This window comes from Pholcus phalangioides, unplaced genomic scaffold (genome assembly GCF_987345545.1).
Source record: "Pholcus phalangioides strain wild (caught in Gottingen) unplaced genomic scaffold, Ppha-v1.0 ptg000008l_1, whole genome shotgun sequence".
Lineage (NCBI taxonomy): Eukaryota > Metazoa > Arthropoda > Arachnida > Araneae > Pholcidae > Pholcus > Pholcus phalangioides.
Genome location: NW_028301601.1, coordinates 63,680,458 through 63,704,535, shown reverse-complemented (window position 1 = coordinate 63,704,535; position 24,078 = coordinate 63,680,458). Strand labels below are relative to the sequence as shown.

The 24,078-nt window shown below is 35.9% G+C and overlaps 1 protein-coding gene across 1 annotated transcript in view; it reads left to right on the top strand.

The window, feature by feature from the left end:
* Positions 1–12,712, top strand: part of LOC149084750 (ATP-binding cassette sub-family B member 10, mitochondrial) — a 29,178-nt gene extending 16,466 nt beyond the window's left edge. The window contains exons 8-12 of the mRNA XM_089235179.1: positions 628–831; positions 5,687–5,941; positions 6,470–6,513; positions 6,636–6,670; positions 12,185–12,712. Of these exons, the coding sequence (XP_089091305.1) occupies positions 628–831; positions 5,687–5,941; positions 6,470–6,513; positions 6,636–6,670; positions 12,185–12,410 (764 nt within the window). The 3' untranslated portion in view covers positions 12,411–12,712. The remainder of the gene's footprint in view (positions 1–627; positions 832–5,686; positions 5,942–6,469; positions 6,514–6,635; positions 6,671–12,184) is intronic.
* The last annotated feature ends 11,366 nt before the right edge of the window (positions 12,713–24,078 follow it).

Genomic DNA, 24,078 nt, shown 5'->3' with positions numbered 1-24,078 from the left:
ATGTTTTTTGAGAGTTTATTTTACCATGATGAAATGAATGTTTATGGGCAGTATGTATATTTATATTTTAGCATAATTATTGGTTTTTTTTTATTGGTTTTATCAGTTTTGATATAGTTTGGATATGTATTCAACAACCATATTTTTATGGGCATCTTTTTTTTCAGCCACCTGGTTTTGTCTGTTGTGGCCTTTGTATTTGTAATAAATGTTTGAGGTCATGCTTCTACTGTATTATAGCATGCCCATCTTTGAAATCTACCTCAATATGTTTATATATCATTTGAAGTGGCTAAATTTTTAGTGGTAATTCGTCATAATGTAAGTATCACATGACACTCATTTGTGAATATTGCAAAGATTCGAGTCGCTCTAATTATCAACAAAAAATTGTAAGCTGTATGGGTATTCTTTTTTTTTGTACCAGTCATACCAAAGTTAATGTCTGACTGTTTGATTTCTTAGTTCTGCATATATTTTTTTGCAGAGTATACCGACTTTTATCATCTTTGTCACAATAATTTAATAATTGATTGAATGAAGTCTCAAGGTTTCAGTTATTGTTCTGTTATGCTACTTTTTCCACATAAACATCTTCTACAATAAATATTGTTTGTACTCTTTCAGGTGGCGCAATTCTGTCAAAACTTACCGGTAATTTGCAATTCCATAATGTAAAGTTCTCTTATCCAAATAGACCTGATGTGCAAGTTCTGTCAGATTTTGTTATGAACATACCAGCCGGTTCAGTGTATGCTATTGTTGGCCCAAGTGGTTCTGGGAAATCGACTATTGGATCTTTACTCCTGAGGTTTTATGACTGTGATTCTGGTGAGTGGTCGATTGTGTTCAATTATATTTTTGACTTAGAATTTTTTAACCCTCCGTCGAGCTTATTTGGTCTGACAGGCACAGCGCAGAAATTTTTTCACCTCACCTCGGCTCTCCCCCAGTAGCTTCCTGTGTTAACGGGCTCTAGGAAACCACCTCACTTAGTTTGACCTTGACTTTCACTACGGGAAGTTGTTCAAGTTTTGTTCACAAAGAATCTCATTGCGCTTGAACTCATCACAGTTTTGAAAATATGGTGCAATTCCTATGTAAATATGAAGTGCGATCGGCTCTTTACTTGGAGAAGGTACAGACCACCCTTCTCCAAAGATGACTGAATAGATATTTATAGAGATGTAAAATTCTCGAGAATAATCTTTTGGAGAATATTCTCATTGGGAGAATATTCTTTCTGCAGGACTACTATTTTAAATAACTTGAGAATATTCTTATAACTTCTTGATGAGAATATTCTCCTGTTATTTATAATATATAATTACATATAATATCCTTGAGAATATTCTCTGGAAAGACTACTTTCATAAATTACTGGGGAATATTCTTATAGAAAATAATAAGAATTATTCTGAAGTTATAATAATAGTCCTTCCAGAGAATATTCTCCTCGATGAGAATATTCTTCAGTTACCGAAATCTATCCAGAGAGTATTATAAAAATATATGTAATAACATGTATTATCTATATATATAAAATTCATTGTCTGTCTGTCTGTGTGTGTGTGTGTGTATGTTCTCTATACAAATCTACAATTTTAGATCTATCCTCACCAAATTTTGCATATATACCAAATAGGACCCGACTTGAACGATAGGCTACTTTAAAATTTCGTCAGAGCAGCGCAAGTGCCCCAAATGGGCAAAAAACTGTCGGGCAACAATGGTTTTTGGACCTCAACAATCACTTCCGAACATTTACTTTGGTTACCGTGGTTCCCTAGCAATGCATTTCAGATGTGTATATGCCTTTACAATGGTTTGTCATTTCTTCAACGCTGCCAGTATATATGTATAATAGTTTATGCCTTTATAATGGTTTTCCACTTTTTTAATACTCCCAGCAATGAGGCTTTTTGAATAGACATCATAATCATCGCTTAGAGGGTCAGACAAAGGATGATCCCCATAGAAATGAGTGTTGAAATTGCAGATTTCACTGTAGAAATGCAAAATTTAGTGAGGGTTTACTGCCACATCAATAATTTTAAAAATTGTATTGAATTCTCGATTTTTGAAATATTGAGTTTGCTTACAGATACGAAGCCCTGAAAATTAAATATGAATGATCCGAAAAGCCTCATTGAAGAAAACCCGGGCAGCGCCGGGTATTATAGCTAGTAATTTATAATTGTAGTCCTTTGGGAGAATATTCTCTAGTAATTTATATAATAGTAGTCCTTTGAGAGAATATTCTCTAGTAATTTATAATAGTAGTCCTTTGAGAGAATATTCTCTGTCCCTGTCATAAATTACTGAGGAATATTCTTATAGCAAATAATAAGAATTATTCTGAAGTTATTAATAACAGTCCTTCCAGAGAATATTCTCAAATATTCTCCTTGATGAGAATATTTTTCAGTTACTGAAATCTTTCCAGAGAATATTATCAAGAATATAGGTAGGTGTGTGTGTGTGTGTGTATATATATATATACACACAACAACATATAATAATCAATCTCGATAAATAACTTGAGAATAATTATTATTTTCAGTAAGAATATTCTCTAGTATAATCTATAATAGTAGTCCTTTAAGAGAATATTCTCAGTTCCCGTCAAGAAGATGGGTATATTGAAGTTTGTAGACCGCAATATCAAAGTTTAAAGCAAGAAAATTAAACCAACAGGGCTTAATTGCACAACTTTTAAAGAAATTCGAGTAATACAGAATTTAAGTGTATGTGCATTGAAGAAAACAACAGTTCTGTATCTTAGAATGAAGGTGATTATATAAGAATAGCTTCATTTATCAATCAACTTTGATTTAATTTCTTTTGTTGTGAACTTATTTTTGAAAATGTATCTAATTTTAAAATAATTTTTTAAGATTTTAATCTTTATAACCAAACTTTTAAAACCTCTCATCATGACCAGGAGTTATCATTGGGGGGTGATTATACCAAAAATTGTTTTGTTGTAAATGTTTCAGACAATGAAAACTGATTTATATTTCACAATATAAACATAATTAGTAAAAAAAATTTAAATTATTTAAAAGGAAAATGAATATTCTTGCTTATTCTCCAACTTTTACATCCAGGAGAATATTCTCACCTCACATCTCTAGGTATTTATACTATGAAAGTATACACACATTTTCAACTATTTCCTGAATTTCATTTATTTATGATGTTTGATAATAGGTCATAAATTTCATTAAAATTTGTTCAATTAGTTTTATGTCAAATACATATTTTTTTTGCAGAATTTTTTTTTTCTTTTGACATCCCTGATAATGATATATATCACTTGGCAGTTGTATACATCAACTTAATTAAATGTTCATTATACTTTCTGAGTGTGTGCCTATCAAGCACATTGCACGCTAACTATGGAGTCAACATATTGTGCCCAGTGGAAGGTTAACAAAAATTTTTGTTGTACTTTTTTTATCACTTTATTCACATAAATATCATGTATGATTATTTGTAGTGAATGAAATTACAAATGAATTAATTTGTAAGGACTGGTTTATTTGACCCGTGTTTAAGAAGAGTGCAGTTCACACAACAAAAGTTTGTTTTGTCTGACAAGAAAATGCCAAAAAAGTACCAAAATTTACCTTTCAGGTTTATGATAGACACTCCACTTTATACCCAAGGCATCAGGCATGACAAAACTCTCTTGCCATTGAGTGTCAGCTCATTCACAAGGAGATTCTCAGGCTCATCATAGTTATGAGTTTGTTCCAAATGCTTCCTTGTCATCAGAAAATGGAAGTGTTTGCAAGTCTTAAGTGTTATGCAATCATGTAATATATTTATGTGTGGTAGAAGTAGGGGGTACAACTAGGGGTGCCCCGGGCGCTGAACCAGAAGGGGCGCCAAATTCATCCTTTAACTGCTTCCTCTCCATGGAAGGGACGCGAAAACTCCGGCTTGCCCCAGGTGACAAAGTATCTAGTTGCCGCACTGGGTAGAAGCTGTTATCTTTTGATCAGATGACAGTCTTTTAGCCCTAGAAACTCTCATTTGATTGATGACAGCTGCTTTTATCAGCTTTTGATACATCATTGAGAATCTATGTGACATTTACCTGCTCACATCCAGCGTTCTGTTTGGTATTGTTTCTAGTGAATAATGCTTATCCTCTCAAGATAATGGGTATTGGAAAGAGACAAGGATAATGCACCTCTACGTTTTTCCTCATTCTTGCTGTTGCTAAACATTATTCCAGGTTTTTAATTGAAACATAACATAGCATTGACAATATTTCAATGGTTCTTTGACTTTCATTCAATCGTGATTCTTTGATTCATTGCCATGAGACAGTTCAGTACCATTGTACTCCCAAAATGGTCAGTGTCGAGAAGAAGTTAACCCTTGCAGTGACAATGATGAGATATCTCTTCCAACTTGATCTGCTTTATTATGCAATCCTGAAATATCTCGGGTTCTTAAAACCATATTTTTTCAGCAATGAGGAAGTCAGCTAGCTCTGTACAGCAGTCTTTCCCTGATAACGTGTTTTCCTCCCCCCCCCCCACAACCTGCCGATGAGGGGCGGAATCAGCTTTTGTTCAAAGTCTGATAATAAAAGGAGGGATGCAATGTTTTTACTTTCCCTTCAAGGTAGTAGAGGATTATTGTGCACAGCATAAATAACAGAAAATGATAATTTTTGATATTGTTTGTTTGATATTGTATCCCGATGTGATCAGCGGGAACACCTGAATGGCAACAAGTATTCATAAATCTTGTGAGAGCTGGAGAAAAAATTGAAACATAACTGTTTCTTGCGAATGACATTTTTCCTCTCTGCCACTGACCAGGAATTGAATAGCTGACACTTCTGTTGCATGATGGGCAGCTCTTGATGGGTACCACTAGGTGATGATGATGTGATTTCTGTGGCACCTTGATTCCGCTTGTTGATCTTTCAGGATTGAAGATCTCGAGAGCTACCCATCTTGAATTGAGAAACTCGATGAAGTTTCCGAACCTTGGAAAATCTTGTTCTGCTGTCTTTTGAGCAAAAAAACTGTTGCATTTCCAGATCAATCTCCTCAAGCAGGATTTGAATATGAGCCAAGGGTCCAAAGTAACAGCTTCATCAGAATTGACAATAGGTAACAGAAAGGTATGAAATTTATTAAAAATATGGCAAAAGCTTGGGGAAAATGCAGAAAGTAGATGAAGATACTGAACAGATGCACTGCTCTCCCTACAATTATATCCCATGACGAATAGGATGAAATTGAAATAATTTGTCTAACACCAACACAACAAAGAAGAACCAACAATATATGCATAGCATTGAAAAAAAAAAAGAAATGTTGAAAAAGAAGTATGATGATAAACATATTGGGATAAATTGAGGAGATCTCCATACTTAAAAGATAAATCCTTTAACCATAATTCATTAATAATCATAATGCTTTTTATGGGCAGTGTATTACATATTACTAATTATTTTTGAGATAAATATGCTTGTATATTGGGTTGCTGCATTTCTGTTATATTTGATCCCTATTTTTTTTATGGGTATCTTTTTTCAGCCACCTCGTTGGGCAATTTGCCTGTCGTAGCCTTCATGTTTGTATTTGTATTAAAAAAGAATAAAGAATCCTATGTACAGGCGATACCTCAATTTTTATTTATTTATTTTTGTTATTAGGTTCAGTGATGCTTGATGGCCAGGACATCAGAATGCTTGACTTGCAATGGCTTAGAGAGAACATTGGCATTGTTAGCCAAGAACCAACATTGTTCTCATGTTCTATCAAGGAAAACATTCTCTATGGCGCCAAGAGAGATGCCAGTCAAGAAGCCATTGAGAAGGCTGCAAAAGATGCGAATGCATTAGAATTTATTAGTAAGTTCCCGGAGGGCATGGACACTGTTGTTGGAGAGAGAGGAGTCATGCTTTCAGGCAAGTTTTATTTTACATTTAGTGTTTAAGGTATCCGACTATCTCGTGACCTCACTATACTGGAGGGGGGAAGGGACATACAGTTCTTACAGACAGACAATTGGTTCTTAACCTGCACCATTACTATCTAAATGTACTGTGAAAATAACAAAAAATTCTGTTCATACACTTTTTTGCAATCTGGTGTCAAATATTGTCAAATTTTGCTTAAAATTTGATGATATTCGAAACCAGATTTCAAAAATTCTGTTCATACATTTTTTTGCAATCACTTTTCACAGGAAATGATGTAAGCAAAATTTATTGTTTTCACCATTTTGGATGCTTTCTACTGAAAAATGTTATTAAAGTTAGCTCCATTGCCATTTTATAGAAAAATGACAAGAAAGGTCATGACAAGAAATAGTCAGAGATACCTTAATTAGATATCTAATTGTTAATTAATGAACAATTAAAATTCATAAACTTATGCCTATTCTTAGATATAAACTGAAAGGTGCTAAACTATGTTTTTTTTGCATTATATAGGAGGGCAGAGACAAAGAATAGCTATTGCAAGAGCTTTATTAAAGGTTAGAATAATTTTTGGAACAGAAAAATGGTTCTCTTCTCATGTTGAACTTGAATTTAATGAATTACTTTTGATGTTTTATGAAATCGATGAATTGTATTAATCTTCTCTTTTTTGATATAGGATCCAAAAATTTTAATACTGGATGAAGCCACAAGGTATGCTTCCATTTGAGCATAGAGTAATAATGTTTTCATGAATTAGCACTTAATAGCGTCTGTATATGTTTTGTTTCAAATAAGCATCATGTTGGTGCAGGTTTTCAATGCCAATGTCAGATTAAATGCTGAAACACTTTCAGAGCTGTTTGTCCATAGTCATGTGTAGATTGTCTTCAGAGTTCTTGGTCACTTTACATCATTTGTATCATCTGTTTGTTTGGTTCATCCGACAAAAAAAAGTTTTCATCAGTGGCAGTGTCTGCTAATAGGTATGTCCTCACTGGTGCGTCTTCTTTCAACAGCTTTCAACTTTCAATCTCCTTTTTGTTTTTCTTTACCGCTGAACTCTATCGCATGCCCCAAGTGGCGTGCCTTTTTTCTGTCTTCACCTATACGGCTAAACCTTTCAATTCAGATGCCAATGCAACTGTCACGGTGGATACAATTTCCACATTTTAATGTGAAAATATGTGAGGGAAAACTGCTCTATAAAAGACGGAATATATATATGAAATTATTCAAAATTGCTCAACTTCGGAATACATTAAAAATTAAATGGAATAAATTAAATTAAAGTTCCTCAACTTTAACCAAATATAGTCGAGTCAAAGAAATTAAGAAAACTGTATACTTCTATTTTGCTAAGTCGTAATCTCATACGTATTTAAATAATTTTTCAAAATTATAGTCAGCGCAGCATTATTTTTCTCAAGTGTTTATTCATACACCAAAGCACTAAATCCGTGGTAATAGAAGTGAAAAACTTGATATTTCCAAATTAAATGATTTTTCATAATAAAAAGTAGCAGAATATGATAGCCCAAGATGATCAGATTTAAAATATTTTCACACACAAATCCGAATATCAAAAGAAAATTATTTAATATGTTGTTTCAATCAATTTTTAAACTTGAAATACCGTACTTTCGACAGTCAGTAACAGAAAATTTCTCTAGTAGAGAATTTCTTGTGCGCTCATTCCTAAACTCGGCGTGCTACTCGAAAGGTTGGTCCTGCGTATGATTCTGGTTGCAGCTCTAATAATATTAATGAAAATAAAATCTGCATAAAACTGTACAGTTTTTGAGGAAATAGCGAAGATTATTATTGCGCTGAAGGGCACAGCCTGTTTCTCATAAATTCGTGCCCTGTGCAAACATTAATTTCCCCCCCCCCCCACTTTTATATATAACGTTCTTTGAGGCAACTTTTTTTCCAGTCGCAAGCGCAATGCTTGTTCCCATCATCAAAAAGGGTGCACCCTTATCAAGTTTGGCATACGATTGCTTGAAATCAGGATGATTTCAATCGTTCAATGTAATTTGTACAAAGTGTTCAAATTGGGACATTAATCAAGTACTGGCAAACATGAAATCGGACACGAACATCAAGCACTTTGAAAGCACCACAGTGCCCGCGAGTAGCAGGTTGAATATGTCTGCTTACAATTAAAGATTACAATTACAATTAAAAAGTTTACATAATTACTCTCAAATTAAATTCCACGTTTGGAAATATTCTACGGAAAGGAAGGTTAAAAAAAATAAAGGAAAAGGAAACCCAAATTTGTGGGCCTCCTAAAATTGCAAGGGCGAAGGGCACTTGCCCCCGTTTGCTCATGTAAGAAACAGGCACTGGTAAAGGGGTCTTGCATCCGGTAAGGGTGATCCTCCAACAGTTGACTAAGTATTATTCATGTGCCTCTACGAAATGTTTAGACAAATGTGGAGTCAAGAGTTTCAACAGCATGGTGAACCTCCAATGAAAGTGATATTTGGAGGGCGTACCAATTTTATATACTTTGAAAAATCATACCATTAGATCTTATTAGCATAAATAACTCTCCAACACATCTGGTTAAAGTTCTCACGCCGTGTCTGGATTGCCCCATGCATTGAGGTGGTCCCGCGAAGAGCTCGTGAATTATTTTATAATTACACAGCAAACCTCCGTAACGCGAGCTCTTCGCAAAAACATGGAAAAGAAATCGGAGCAGCATTTTAACATGAAATTCTACCAAAAAAAATAATTTTCAAGACAATCGTTCAATTTATAATTTTGCAATTATAATTACCGTCAATTTAAATTTACCTTCAATAATATCACGTAATGCACTACGTGACCTGAAGTCTTCAAAAGTATCAAAGTTTTTTTTTTGTTGACATCATAAAAATCGAGAACAACTTATGAAAACAACGCTGAATCTTCACGAAAAGGAAAGGGATATTGAACGAAAATCCAAACCTGGTGGAGCAGAAGGGAAAGGAATGCCTCTTAAAATATGGCCACCTTTCAACAAGTTTGAGTCACGCCTGAGTGATTTACGACACACTTGATGACAGGTGTGCCAGTGGAAAGCGCATTGACGCAGAGAAAACGCACCAGTGTAGACATAGCTAATGGGAGTGTCTGTTATGGGAGGTTCCACTATTACTACGTCCATTACTTATTCCACCTCGTCCATATTCCTCTGCAGAACTTGGGAGGTTTACTGTAGAATCATTGTGTTTCATATGTTACTCATGAGAGAGGAGTAAGGGCACCTTCCATGGTTAGGTTAAACCAATCAATGGGGGAGCCCATAAAATGTTCAATTTTTCAGACTTAATCCAATTTTGATAAAAGAGTAACTTTTCCACAAATTTTCTTTCAAACGGCATATTTCCAAAATTTAAATGTTGATAATTCTTTTGATAATTCTTTATTGATAATTTTTTAATGTTGATAAAAAAATTTTTCTTATTGCTCCCTCCCCCCCCCCCCAACTCAAGTGAACCCATAGAATCCTATGTTAAATTCGTGGCTTCTATCGCCCCTGGACCATTCCATTGCCCTCTTGGAAAACACTGATCTATAGCAAGCACACATTCTTGCTCACAAGGATGTAACTAGTATTTCTTCTGTGGAGGAGGGTGGTTGCCACCCTCACCACTGTAAAAAAAGTGACTTTTCCTTACCTAAAATTTGCAGCACTCCATCTGTAATCTGGGACCTATTTCTGCATGGACAATCGGCTTAAACTGCATAGGCATTTGCCCAGCCCCCACCATCTTGAGGGCTGTAATTAAGGCAATGTCATCATCATCCATTTTCAATCCACTGCTAGATGAAGGTCTCCTCTAAATTTTTCCATTTTGCTCTGTCTGATGCTTTAGCCATCCAGTTGACCAGTAATTTTTCTGATCTCGTTGATCCATCTTGGGTGGGGGCGCCTTCTTGGACATTTAACACCACAGGGGTACCAATCTAGAATACTTGTGGTCCATCTGTTGTCCTGTCTTCTCGCAATATGTCCAGCCCATTTCCATTTTAAACGTTTAATTCTTTCCATGATATCATATACCTTTGTTTGGCTCCTTATCCAAGTGATTCGTTTTCTGTCTCTCCTTGTGATGCCTAGCATACATCTTTCCATGCTCCTTTGTGTTGTCTGTAGCCTTTGTATCATCTTGCTTGTGAGTGTCCATGCTTTAGCTCCATAAGTCAGTGCTGGGAGCACACACACTGGTTAAACACTTTTCTTTTCAGGAATAATGGCATGTGACATCAGAATTACAGTTTTTATCAAAACTGTTCCATCCAATCCTGATCCTTCTGTTTATTTCATTAATGATTCCGTTGTCCATGGTAATTTCTTGCCCCAGGTGTACATAGCTTTATACTTCTTCTATCTCTGTGTTGTTGAGCAAGATTGTTTTCTTCAATGCATAGTAATAGAACATAACTTTAGTCTCTTACAGATTCATTTCCAAACCCACCTGAATACTTGCCTTCACCAGTTCGTCTGGATTACTACTGATAATAACAATGTCAACAGCAAAACGCAAATGGTTGAGAAATTCTCCATTTATTTTAATTCCTTTCTCTTCCCAAACTAGTTTCCTGAATACTTCTTCTGAAGCAGCGGTAAAGAGTTTTGGTGAGATAGTATCACCCTGATTGACACCTTTTCCAAGTTTAATCTTTGCTTTTCCTTTATCCAAACGACTGGTTGCAGTTGCTTTATCATATATTTTCTTGATGATATTGATGTATGTCTTCTCTATCCCAATTACTTCTACAGCCTTAACAACAGAAGTTGTGAAGACAGAGTCAAATGCTTTCTTAAAATCAGTGAAGGCCATACACAATAGTAATTCATACTTTCTATGACTTTCCTGATTGTTTGGATGTGATCCATTGTACTAAATCCACTTCAAAAGTCTGCTTGTTCTTTTGGTTGTGCTTTGTCCAATGTGGATTCAAGCCTATATGTCAACACTTTGGTGAAGATTTTATAAATTCCTGATAAGGGACTGATTGGTCTACAGTTCTTGATATGCTTTTTTCCTCCCTTTTTGTAAAGAACCATCATTGCGTTATTCCAATCTTCAGGCATGTTCGATTTTGTGAGGCAATTTGTGAACAAAGTAGGCAAATTCTTTTTTAACAATGTCTATTGAAATCCTATCTTCACCTGGGCATTTCCCTTTTTCATGCATCTTATAGCCTTGTAGACTTCTTCCTTCAGCACAGGTGCTACTTGTACAAATTCTGCTACATTTCCTTTTCTTCCTGCTCCTTTTCCTCTGTTCAAATCCCATTCTTCATGTTTGTATAGAATATTATAAAATTCCCTAACAATACTCATAATTTCATTTCCAGTCTTTGTGCTGGTTCCATCTTTCCTTTTTGGTGATAAAATGTCCTTTCTCCCAACACACAGTTTTCATTTTGCTGATTTTAAGCTCCTATTATCTTCCAGTGCTTTCTTTACAATATCACAATTAAACTTCCTGATTTCTCCTTTAATCCGTTTTCGTACCATCTAACAAAGTTCTGCATGTTCTTCTATTTTTGTTAGGCAATGTAGTCAATACTAATTTTTATGAACTCAGACAAACTCTCTTGGACTATTAGTTTATGAAATCAAAAGTTTGTAAATGGGAAGGATGTACATAGAATTTTGCTTATTTTTCTGGACCATAGAGGATCAGTTTGTGAGACTTGCTGGTTTATGAAATTGATCAACAACTGTATGTTTGCTAATCAATCACATTGTTGACTCTATTGTTGATGTTAATGGTTTTGCTTGTGTATACTATTGTGTTTTGTATCCAGTAATTTTCATAATTAAGCAAGTTCTGTATGACTGAGGAAAAAACAACAATTAGAAACACTAAATTATCAGCCAAACACCTTAGATCAGTTGTTCTCAACCTTTTTTGACTCGCATGCCCTTTCTAGTCTATAATTTCTATGGTCCCAAAGGCCTATTTTTATTTATTCATCAAAGTTAGTGATTTATTTATATTATTTAAAATATTTATAATTATTTTTCCAAATTTGCTATTTTTTTAAGTAATTTCCTCGAGTGGCCACAGAGCTTCTCAGGAGTGCACACGTAGCAGAGGTTGAGAATGGCTACCTTAGATAATCCTCGCTCAAGATAAGGCAGTGTCTGACAGCTAGATTTTAGTGGGTATTGTCAAATAGACACCCAGAATTCATAATTATTTTTTATCTTTGCAGTGCATTAGATGCAGAGAGTGAACATCTCGTCCAATCTGCATTAGAAAACCTAATGAAAAACAGGACTGTGATAACAATAGCGCATAGATTGTCAACAATCAGGAAAGCTGACAGAATCGCAGTATTGGACAATGGTCGTATAATCGAAGACGGGACTTATGAAGAGCTGCTTAGCAACAGAGATCTTTTCTACCGTTTCGTGCAACACCAGATTTTCAGGAGTTGAGATGAATATGTACCAGTGCATTCTCTGCAAATGAGCTTTGAAACATACTCTAATGTACAGGAAAGTAGTTAACATATTATTTCTTATTCGGTGATGATAAATGTAGTAAATTTGTTCCCAGTTTCAGTTTAAATCAAATTTGCTCAGTTTTAAATCAAAATTTTATATTTTTTAAGCATTAGTTTTGTGACGTTTAATCTTTGTTTACTATTCTTACACCTAGTATGTTATGTCTTTGTTTTGAGTTGTCAATAACTGAGATTATGTTTAGCTGCAACAAATAAAAGTTGATTTTTGATTACAACATAGGTATTTGTGTGTGGTTACTCTTATATATTCACTGGAATAGCATTGCTTCATACTTGGAAGATAGATGACTGCACCTATTGACTGCATAATACATATCTTTGCATCCTGATAGGCTTGCTAAAGGAAATAGTAATGGCTGGTTTCTCACCCTCAAGCCAAGAATGCAAGCTGGCATCAACCTATCAGAAAGATCTTTCTACCGTAAATGCTGGCTAATTTGACCATTTGTTTTAAAATATCAAATTCACTTTGCAATAAACCCAATATTATTACTGCTTTTTCTGGGAACCTTTTTTTATATTGATAGGTCAATAAGTAATCGATAAGTAATCGATAAGTAAGAATATACTCATATGTACGAATACTTAAAAACCTACGCAATCAGAAAAAATAAAATACCGCGTGTCGTACCACGAATGATCATTTCCGACAAAAAAATAATTTCGGATTCTAATAACTTCCCGTCAAGAGTATTTCATAATTCCGTAATACTAAAAAGTCCATAAAAACCCACTCAATATATAAAGAATTTTCTCATACCAACTTCACCTTATAAGAATGAGGATGCGTGTACCAATGAGACCCATAAAAAATTATAGCGAGAGAGTTGTCGGCCTCGTTGATGGATAACTCCCTAGATAAGGTCAAGTGGTCAATCCTCTGGTAAAAACTCGATTCCTTTTATGACACACACAGTCACACGCGTCCGAAGTGGCATGATGAATTTTATAATTTGAAGTGGCATGATAAGATTCAAAGACAAGGAAGGGGCTTGATAATGCTCAGAGAAAAGGAAGTGAAATCATAGCATTTATATGACATGATGTCGCTCTCCACTTGTTATTGCAAGATATACAGAAAACTGAATGTTGTGAAGATATTTATAATTTGAGATGTTGATTTTTTAAGGAAGGAAACAACTAATCTCTGCCTTTACCGGGAGTTCGAGGGACCCGGGTTCGACTCCCGGTAGAGGCGGAGAAAAGATTTCTTCCTCCCTTAAAAAAAAAAAAAATCAACATCTCAAATAATAAATATCTTCACAACATCCAGTTTTCTGAGTATATCTCTTTCGAGTATATCTCTTATTTATACATATATCTATATATATATGTAAATAAAAAACAGATTTTTTTTTTAACTTCAGCTAACTAAAAAAAATAAAAACATTTTGGGCCAATGTTACCCTTGTATGCTGGTAACTTTCGCCCACTTCATCCTATTGTAAAGCATTAAATGAAGAATTAGGTTATTTCTTGAATACGGGCTCATAATAGAGCTTCAATTTTTGAAAGAAAACTTATATTTAAACTTGTATTGTTCACACACACATAAAGATAGCAATATTTACTTTTTTTTGAAATTTTGAAGCTCTTTTTGTTTTACAAATTTATCAAAAAGACCTCTTTTGACAGGCTTTGGAGGCTTAATTATTAGGAATCCGTAATCATACATTTTGTCAACGTGACTAGCAAATGCTAGTTCTTCGTCTTCATCGGCACTAACTAGCCCGGGATGACCTCTGGTTCTCTGGAAAATATATTTTCAAGTTTGCTTTTAATAGTGTTTTGAGGTATTTTAAAATTATCTGCAGTTTGCCTTTGGTTTATTTCAACAAATTTAATTGCATGTAAACAGATTTGAGGGTGGTTATTGCTGTAGTCTGTATTTATACGGTATATTTGAAGTATGGAAACAAAAAATCGAAATAGGATAGACCCCGACCGAAATAGCATAGACGGGATGAAGAACACCTTTACTCCCAGTAATTCACTCTCCCCGAAATATTGCCCTGGTTCCGCGCCGTGGACGTTCCTGATTAAAAAGCTATTGAATAGTCATGAAAAAAGGGTTTTTACGAAATCAAAATTTTTCAAATTAGCTACCACCATTAATTTTGTCGTCCTGAAACATCTTCCTCTATCTTCTTCAAAATTATATCAAAGGTGTCGTTCATTTTCCATTTAACCAACAACAACAAAATCAATCGGGAAAGAGGGTTTCAGTCCTGGACATGGGAAGAAAAAAATCCCGATTTTTCTTCCCAAAAAAATGGGGAAAAAAAGATGGGAAAAAGTTTGATTTGTAGACATGGATAGGTTGTCGTGGCAGTTTCAAGGCTGTATGATAAAATCATTAGGTTTTTTTTCATTTTTTTGCAACGAACAACGCTGCCAAGAACTCTCTCTCTCTCTCTCTGTACATTGCCATCAAAAAACATTCTAAGTATTGCCCACTCCCGATACGAGTAGAAGACAACATGATTGAACGGACGGGGAACCCCGAAAAATATAATAAGAGAGAGAAGTTGTGTTTCTGGACGATGTACGTACTTGCAAAAAATGGCAAATGGTGGCCGGGCCGGACGGGGGGCAACACGGGACGGCAAAAAAATAAAATAATAAATATAGATCCTGTGGGAATTTTTTTTTGTATTATTATTATTATTATTACGCTCCCGATTTTTAGAAGAGTCGACTCCTCTGGAATGTGTGTTGTCGGACATTGTTCATCACTTGCACCTGTCAAATGGCGTCCGATTATTATTATTATTATTTTTCTCGGTCATGATGGAGCTCTGGATTATTTTTTTGTTCTTTTCGTACTCTTGTCAGATATTGATTGCGGATGGTTTGTCAGCCGTAACGCGTGTGACTGTGTGTGCCATAAAAGGAATTGGGTTTTACCAGAGGATTGACCACTTGACCTTATCTCGGGAGTCATCCATCAACGAGGCCAACAACTCTCTCTTTATATATATATAATTTTTTTTTATGGGCCACTCGTACGCATCCTCGTTTTTATAAGGAGGAGGAGGAGCTGGTATGAGAAAATTCTTTATATATTGAGTGGATGGACTTTTCAGTATTAAGGAGTTATGGGATACTCGTGACGGGAGGTTATTAGAATCCGTAAATTTTTTTTATCAGAAATTATCACTCGCGGTACGACACGCAGTTTTTTCTGAATGCGTAGTTTTTTAAATACGAGTGCATTTTCCGATTTATGTCTTGAAAGTTGATGAATATTTATGCAGACCGCAACAGTTATTGATAACTCGTCGACTGTTCTGAGAATTTTCATTTTTTTTATCAACGTCAATAAATCCTGTCCGTTACTGTTGAGGCCATTCACTACAGTTTTCGGACACCATGTAGTAACAACTACTGCCATCATGCCACTGCGGAGTCTCTGAAAGTCATTATGCGACTTCAGTCTCTATAGGTACTTCAAAGTTTCTAAAATTCGCTACGCTACTTCGGAGTTTCTAAACGTCATCATGCCACTTCGAGTCATTGAAAGTCATCCCCCCACCTTAGAGTCTATAAACGTCTTCGTATAACTTCGGAGGTTCTGAAAGTCATCATGCCAGTCCAGATTCTCTAAACGTCATCATGTCACTCCACTCCGAATCATCCGAAAGTGATCATGTTACTCCATTCCGAATCACCCAAAAGTCATCATGTCATTCCACTCTGAATCATCCAAAAGTCATCATGCCATTTCGAAGTTTATGAAAGTCATCATGTCATTTCAGAGTTTATGAAAGTCACCATGCCACTTCGGAATACCTGGAAATCATCATGCCACGCTACGAAGTCTAATACTCATCATGTCACTACGAGGTCTCTAAACAGGGCCATCATTTCAACTTTTTCCAGGGGGTGGGGCAAAGACATGTACTCAATGTGTGTATATATATAATTTTTAATGTATTTTCAAAAGCCCTGACCTCCCCAAATGACGGGCCTGTCTCTAAAATTCATCACGCCACTACAACTCACCATGCCACTTCGGAACATCTCGAAGTCATAATGCGGCTTCCAAGTATCTAAATGCTATGCAAGATACACAGAAAACTGGATGTTGTGAAGATATTTATTATTTGAGATGTTGATTTTTTTTTTTTAAGGGAGGAAGAAATCTTTTCTCCGCCTCTACCGGGAGTCGAACCCGGGTCCCTCGAACTCCCGGTAAAGGCAGAGATTAGTTGTTTCCTTCCTTAAAAAATCAACATCTCAAATTATAAATATCTTCACAACATTCAGTTTTCTGTATATCTTGCAATAACAAGTGGAGAGCGACATCATGTCATATAAATGCTATGATTTCACTTCCTTTTCTCTGAGCATTATCAAGCCCCTTCCTTGTCTTTGAATCTTATCATGCCACTTCAAATTATAAAATTCATCATGCCACTTCGGACGCGTGTGACTGTGTGTGTCATAAAAGGAATCGAGTTTTTACCAGAGGATTGACCACTTGACCTTATCTAGGGAGTTATCCATCAACGAGGCCGACAACTCTCTCGCTATAATTTTTTATGGGTCTCATTGGTACACGCATCCTCATTCTTATAAGGTGAAGTTGGTATGAGAAAATTCTTTATATATTGAGTGGGTTTTTATGGACTTTTTAGTATTACGGAATTATGAAATACTCTTGACGGGAAGTTATTAGAATCCGAAATTATTTTTTTGTCGGAAATGATCATTCGTGGTACGACACGCGGTATTTTATTTTTTCTGATTGCGTAGGTTTTTAAGTATTCGTACATATGAGTATATTCTCTGTGCGATGTCTTGAACGTTTGTGAAGAGTGCGACGGAGTTGCCGATAACTCGTTGACTGTTCTGAAAATTTTTATTCTAATTTCCTCAATGTAACCTAGGTCTTTGTTATTGTCGAAGCGATTTACTAGTTTTCGGACACCACATAACAACAACTATTGCCATCCTGCAACTGCAGAGTTTACGAAAGTCATCATGCTGAGTTTCTAAACGTAATCATGCTACTTAAAAGTTTTAAAAGTCACTATGCTATTTGGAGTTATAGAAAGTCATCACACAATTTTAGAGTCTCTTGATGTCTTTATTCGATTCCAGAGATTCTGAAAGTCACTGTGCCACTCCAGAGTCTGTAAACGTCATCGTGTCACTCCTAATCCTACAAAAGTCATCATACCATTTCGAAACCTATGAAAGTCATCATTTCATTTTGAAGCCTATGAAAGTAATCATGCCGCTTCAAAATACCAGAAAATCATCATGCAATCTCGAAGTCTCTAAACGTCATCATGCCACTTCTCAGTCTATAAATCTTATCACGCCATTTTCCAGTCTCTAAACGACATCACCCTACTTCCAAAGTCAATTCATCATGCCACTTCGGACGTGTTTGAAATAAAAGGAATTGGTCACTTGACCTTATCTAGGGAGTCATCCATCGGGGCCAACAACTCTCTCTCTTTATATATTTTTTTTTCATGGGCCACTCGTACTCATCCTCCCTTTTATAAGGAGGAGGAGGAGGAATTGGTATGAGAAAATTCTTTATACAGGGTAATTTAAAAATAATCATCGGGTTTAAAAAAAATGTAACTTGAAACATATGAATTGCACAGTTTAATAGTAAACGGGACGTGTGTGAAGAAGCAAAGGTTGAGTTTTTTTTCTCACACATTCAATATTCTAAAAGTTGGAATATGGAATAAAATATATATAAAACATGTCATATGCGGCATTTTTATCGCTTGTTTCAGTGAAACGAGCGTACCGAAGAAAAAAGTCGTCGTCCTATCAGACGAGCCTTTAAAGTCTCCTGATCTTTTACTGGTTGCGACTTTTTTTTGGGGGGTTTCATTAAAGTCGCTGCATACGGGCCTCCACAGCCAACCACATTGAATGGGGAGCTCAAGAACCGAATTACCACCGCTTTTACAAACATCAATAGGCTATTAACATGTATCGGGGATGAATTTGACTACGTGCATATGTGTGCTGCGTAACGAAAGGAGGACCCATAGTAGAGGGGGAAAAAATCTTGAAATGTCTCTGCTGCTACGAGGTGTTATCAATCTTGCTATCTGTAATACTTTTTGAAATACGATGATTATTTTTGAATCCCCCTGTATATTGAGTAGTGTTTTATGAACTTCTAGTACTAAGGAGCTGTATGAGGTACTCGTGAGGCGAAAAGTTATTAGAATCTGAATTTATTTTTTGTCACAAATGGTCACTCGTGGGCCGTCACGTGGTTTTTTCCCCGGAATGCGTAGGTTTTTAAATACTGTATAAACGAGTACATTCTTTGTGTGATATCTTGAACGTTTTAAATGTTTATGAAGACTTGCAACAGAGTTACCGGTAACTCATCGACTGTTCTGGGAATTTTTATTCTAATTTTGATATATAACCCTTGTCTATTACTGTTGAGGCGATTTGTTACAGTTAACGGACACCAGAAGCACAACAACTACTGCTATCATGCCACTGCAGAGTCTCTGAAAGTCATTATACTACTTCAAAGAGTCTGAACGTAGTCATTCTTATTCAAAATTTCTGAAGGCTGCTATGCTGCTACTTCAGAGTCTCTAAACATCATCACGGAACTTCCTAGTTTCTGGACGTCATTATGCTACTTTGAAGTCTTTGAAAGTCATCACACCACTTCGAAGTCTCTGAACGTCGTCATTTAATTCTGGAGGATCTGAAAGTCACCACGTCACTTCAGCGTCCTCCATAAGTGATCATATTAGCCTACTTCGGAGTCTCTAAAAATCATCATGTCACTACATAATACCTGCAAATCATGACCCACTTCGGAATCTCTGAAAAAGTCATCATGCTCCTACATAATACTTATAAACCATTATGCGGCTTTCTAGTCTCCAAATGTTATCACGCCACTTCCTTGTCTCTATATTAATGATAGCATACTACACTCATGTCCACAAATTAAGGATAATGCCAGCTCCGGCAAATAAAGGTTCAGAAACAAAACAAACGTTACTCATTCATAAAGCCCGTTTATTTAACAAAAGATAAAGAACAAAAACGATGGTGTATGTATGATACCATTCATAAAAACTACGATTTTTGCTCTCTGGAGCAATTGTAAAAAATATCTCCTTCACAAAAACTTACTATTACATGGTTGGTATGATGGTTAATACATTGTATGTCTCCCATGCGATGAAATACAGTCCGTACAACGCCTAGGCATGCTGAGTATCAAATTATCGATCTGATCTTGGGGAAGATCACTCCACTCAGCAAGCAATGCTCTCCGAAGTTCCGGTACACATGTAGGAGGTGGTTGACGGGCTGCAATTCGTCGGCCAAGCATGTCCCACACATGCTCTATCGGATTCAAGTCAGGTGAGAATGCTGGCCATTCCATACGGGTTATATCCTCAGATTCAAGGCATTCGTTTACGATGTTTGCTCGGTGAGGACGGACGTTGTCATCCATAAACACAAATTCTGCGCCCATGGCACCCCTAAACAAACGTACATGTTGTTCGGCCTTTATCTTATTATTCGTTCATCGCAGAAGTATAGTTCAAATTTTAAAAAAATGCTCAAAATGTGTTAAAGAACTACTCTGTACCATAGACCTATCGGTGAGCGAAAATACAGTGCATCATAAAATAAAAAAATCTAAATTTTTATACCGTCCCACTGTCCTCTAACTTCTATTTAAAAAGTTCCTGCCTTGTCTCTCCTGAGGACAGTAGAAAACGTTCCCCGTTTATGAGTACAATATTCGTTGAGGTACTTGAATTCTAAAATTGGAGAAAAGTTTGGAAAGAACAGCATAGATGAGAGGAAAGAAGCGCTGTCCATTAGCTTATGCTATTCTTTCCCAACTTTTCTTCGATTATTGAATTCAAATATCTCGGTGAATATTGCACTTAAAGACGGAACTCTTTTTGTTGGCCTCAGGAAAGACAAGGCAACACCTTTTTTACCCTAGATAACTAAACTTAAATCAGTGTTACTTAGTAAATAATTTAGTTAGTAGTCTATTAGATGAATGCTTAGTTATCTACAGTTAATTGGAAATTAGAGCACGAGGGGATCGTATAAAAATTTAGATTGCTTATATTATGACGCACTGTGAATTGAGCATTTTTTAAATTAGAACCATACGTCTACCAACGGTTGATGATATAAAAGCCGAATTAGGACTTACAAGACGCTCTGTATGCATAATAACCACTACTACTACTAAACCACTCACGCATCTCGTCCATATTCCTCTGCGGAACTTCTAACGAATTGGTACATGTTGGAATGTGTGTTTATGTGTTGTGAACCTGACGTGAAGTTTTGTTTCTGTATAATGCTGGTTATATGTGTAGTGCTGCCATCTGCCACCGGCCACCAACTTTTCTGACTATGATTGAAGTGTAAAGATCAGTTAATGCGCAGTTATACATAATAGCTGTAAAGTAACGAGCCGCTGGTATCTCTGTTAGTGCTTGTGATCTTACTCGATCACGTCACGTGATTGCAAGACTTGATCGAATACGTCCATCAAATAGAGTCCCCTAAACGTCTTTCGGGTCGCCCAGTGGTCAAAAATAAACGTTCCTGGAACGCATCATCTATTTATTATTTTTTCCTTCAATTTGAAACGAGCAAATAAAAATTTTTAGTTGATCGATTTCATTCGACGGAATGACTTTCTTGTTGAAGCTCTTACTCGGAAATCAGAGATTTCCAAGACATTTCTTGCGGTTGAACAAAAGAACGAACTCATAAAAGAAGTAGAAGGGAAAAGAATGGAGACTCATCTCTTTGGGCTGGTGCATGTTAGACGTTGTCTCTTCTTTCGTCCCAAGAAGATGACGACAAGAGTTTGAACATGTTCAAAATCAATGTTTTATTGATGAGGCAAATTTCTTTTTAAACCAAAAAAATGTTTTTTTCTCAGGAAAAACCTTAAACTTTTTGGTTTCCATTTTAGTTTCTTCTTTTGGTAATAAATTCTTTATGTTTTTAGTAGAAAACTAAAATATTTTTTGTTTGAACAGCAATTTTTTGCCCGTTCCAAGTAGTATAAATATTTAAACCAGATATTTAAAGGTTCAAGGATATCGAATTTCTCTCTGTCTCGGATAAGTATTAGAGTAAGCTCTCAAATGTCTATTTAAATGTATCTTTAATAAATTCATTGCGCACCACCCTCTAAGCCATATAATGATAAATCGTATAAAGGCCCTTGGCCCGCGGACCAAATGTGGCTCTCTGGGTTATCTGATGCGGCCTGCCCTCCTCAAATCTATTTTCGTAAAAATGAACTAAGCGGCACATTTACAGATAGCTTAAGTGTCCAGTGGTACCTTTGCAGAGCATTTAAGCGGCCCGTGGCACGTTTTTAGATCACTTAAATGACCTGGGATACAGTTCCAGAACACTTAAGCGATCCGTGACACATTTAGAGATTGCTTGAGTGACATGTGAGGTAGTTTTAGAGCACTTAAGTGGCCCCAATGCGGTTCTACATGACTCAAGTTATCCGTGGCACATTCTTAGATTATTTAAGGGATCCACGGCATATAATTAAGGATCACTTGAGTGATGCGTGGCACAATTCCACAGCACGCATTTCCACGAATTTCCAGAGCACTTAAGCGGCCTGGACACATTTCCAGATCAGTTGTATCCACGAAACATTTAGAGATCATTAAGTGGCTCTGTGGGGTACTTATCAACTGGAGGGAATGTTACTTCAAGTGCCTACAAACTATCGAAAGGTTTTTCTCGTTTTTGGCGCACAGAGTAAGATAAAAAAAATTAATATTTTCATAAAGGGTGGTTGATGATGTAAGCATTATCCAACCCCCCCTCCCCTTGTCATCAAAAGTCAGCAAATCGGAAACCCCTCTCCCCCCTCCCATCGATGCTGACGTAATACTTGAATGGCCCCAATTCAAACTAATTGCATGTTTCTGAGGATTTTCAAGAAATAAAACACGGTGTTTCGGTCAATTTGAAAGGATAAAGAAAAACAATGTAATGAATTTTCAAAATGTCTCAAAAAATAATAATGAAATTTCTCAGAGCTTAACCTAATGACGTGACGTGACGTCATTTACCTTTATTCGTCACCAGCAGTTGTCATTTCCGAGCTTTTTTGAAAGTCTTCACGCCATTTCCGAGTTTTCAACATTTATCATGCCATTTTTGAAACTTTATAACTCATGACGTCATTTTCGCGTCAGTAACAGATACCATTATACCAATAGCAAGATTACTATTTCTCTCTGAGTCTTTAAAACAGTTTTTTTCCAAAATGGCGTCGCGGCTGCTAGAGGCGTCTCCAACTCCTTTCAGGAGCGCTACAGTGAGCTGGAGAGATATTCATTTGTGTGTCTATTTATGCTTTGAAATGGATGTTTTATGAGTGAAAATGTCTACTCAACTGTTCTGGGAAGCCGCGACCGAACCAAGAATCTGGTAAAGGAGCCACGGGTGGCAAAGGTCTGCAATCCACTGCATTAAGGGGTCCCATACCTTTTAACATGGTGAAAACTATGCTCTAGTAGGAATATCATTAAAAAATAGTATTTAACCTTTATTTTATTTCAATTTTTTTGCACATACTCTTGCTTGTATACTCTTAAAATTTTAAAATTAAAAAAATTAAAATTAAAATTTAATTTTTTAAGATTGTGTTAACAAAATCTCAATCTTTTGCTTCATTTCATGAACTGAACAGCTTCCTTCATATTTTTTTTTATAAATTCTTATTAAATTATATTGGTTTCATGCTATTTTATCATGCGTTGAAACCAGTTTCCGATGCCACTTTTGCATTGTCTTTTAGGATTTGAATGTCACACACATCATGCCATTCCTGATGCCTTTTAGGATTTGAAAATCATAATGTCATTTTGGACGCTCCAATATCATCACACATTACCGTAAACAAACATTTCTAAAACTCACCGTGGTCTATTTCTGAGCCTGTAAAAGTCATCGCACCCCACTTTTGAATCTTTAAAAGTCATCATGCCATTTCTGCGTATTTATGAGGATTTTAAAGTCTCACGCTATTTCTGAGTATCTCCGGGGCTTTGAAAGTTACCACGCCGTTTCCAAGTTTTGAAATGTCATGCCATTTCTTACTTTTTGAAAGTGATCATGTCATTTCTGGATCTTCCTTGAAAAGTCATTGCGGAATTTCTGAATTTTGAAAGTCATCATATCATTCAACTTCTATACCGTTTTGAACATCAAAAGAGTTACAGATACCAGCCGTGAAAGTTACTGCACCACAGAAACAAACTTCTTTTGAAGATGTTTAATCACCACACCAAACATTAATATGATGCTTTGTAGGGCATAATATAAAAATTTATTTTATATATAAACACATGAACCCCCTTCAAGAAGTGCATTTACAATACCAAAGATCAAAACAAAGGCTTTTTTTTTTGACGTTGGAATTCACATTCAACTTGGCTTTGTATCGTGTATATCATCAAACGATGGCATCACGTTATGTGCTTGGTGGTTGAATTATATCCGCGATAGCACCTTATCGTTTACAGCATAAACAGACGTGT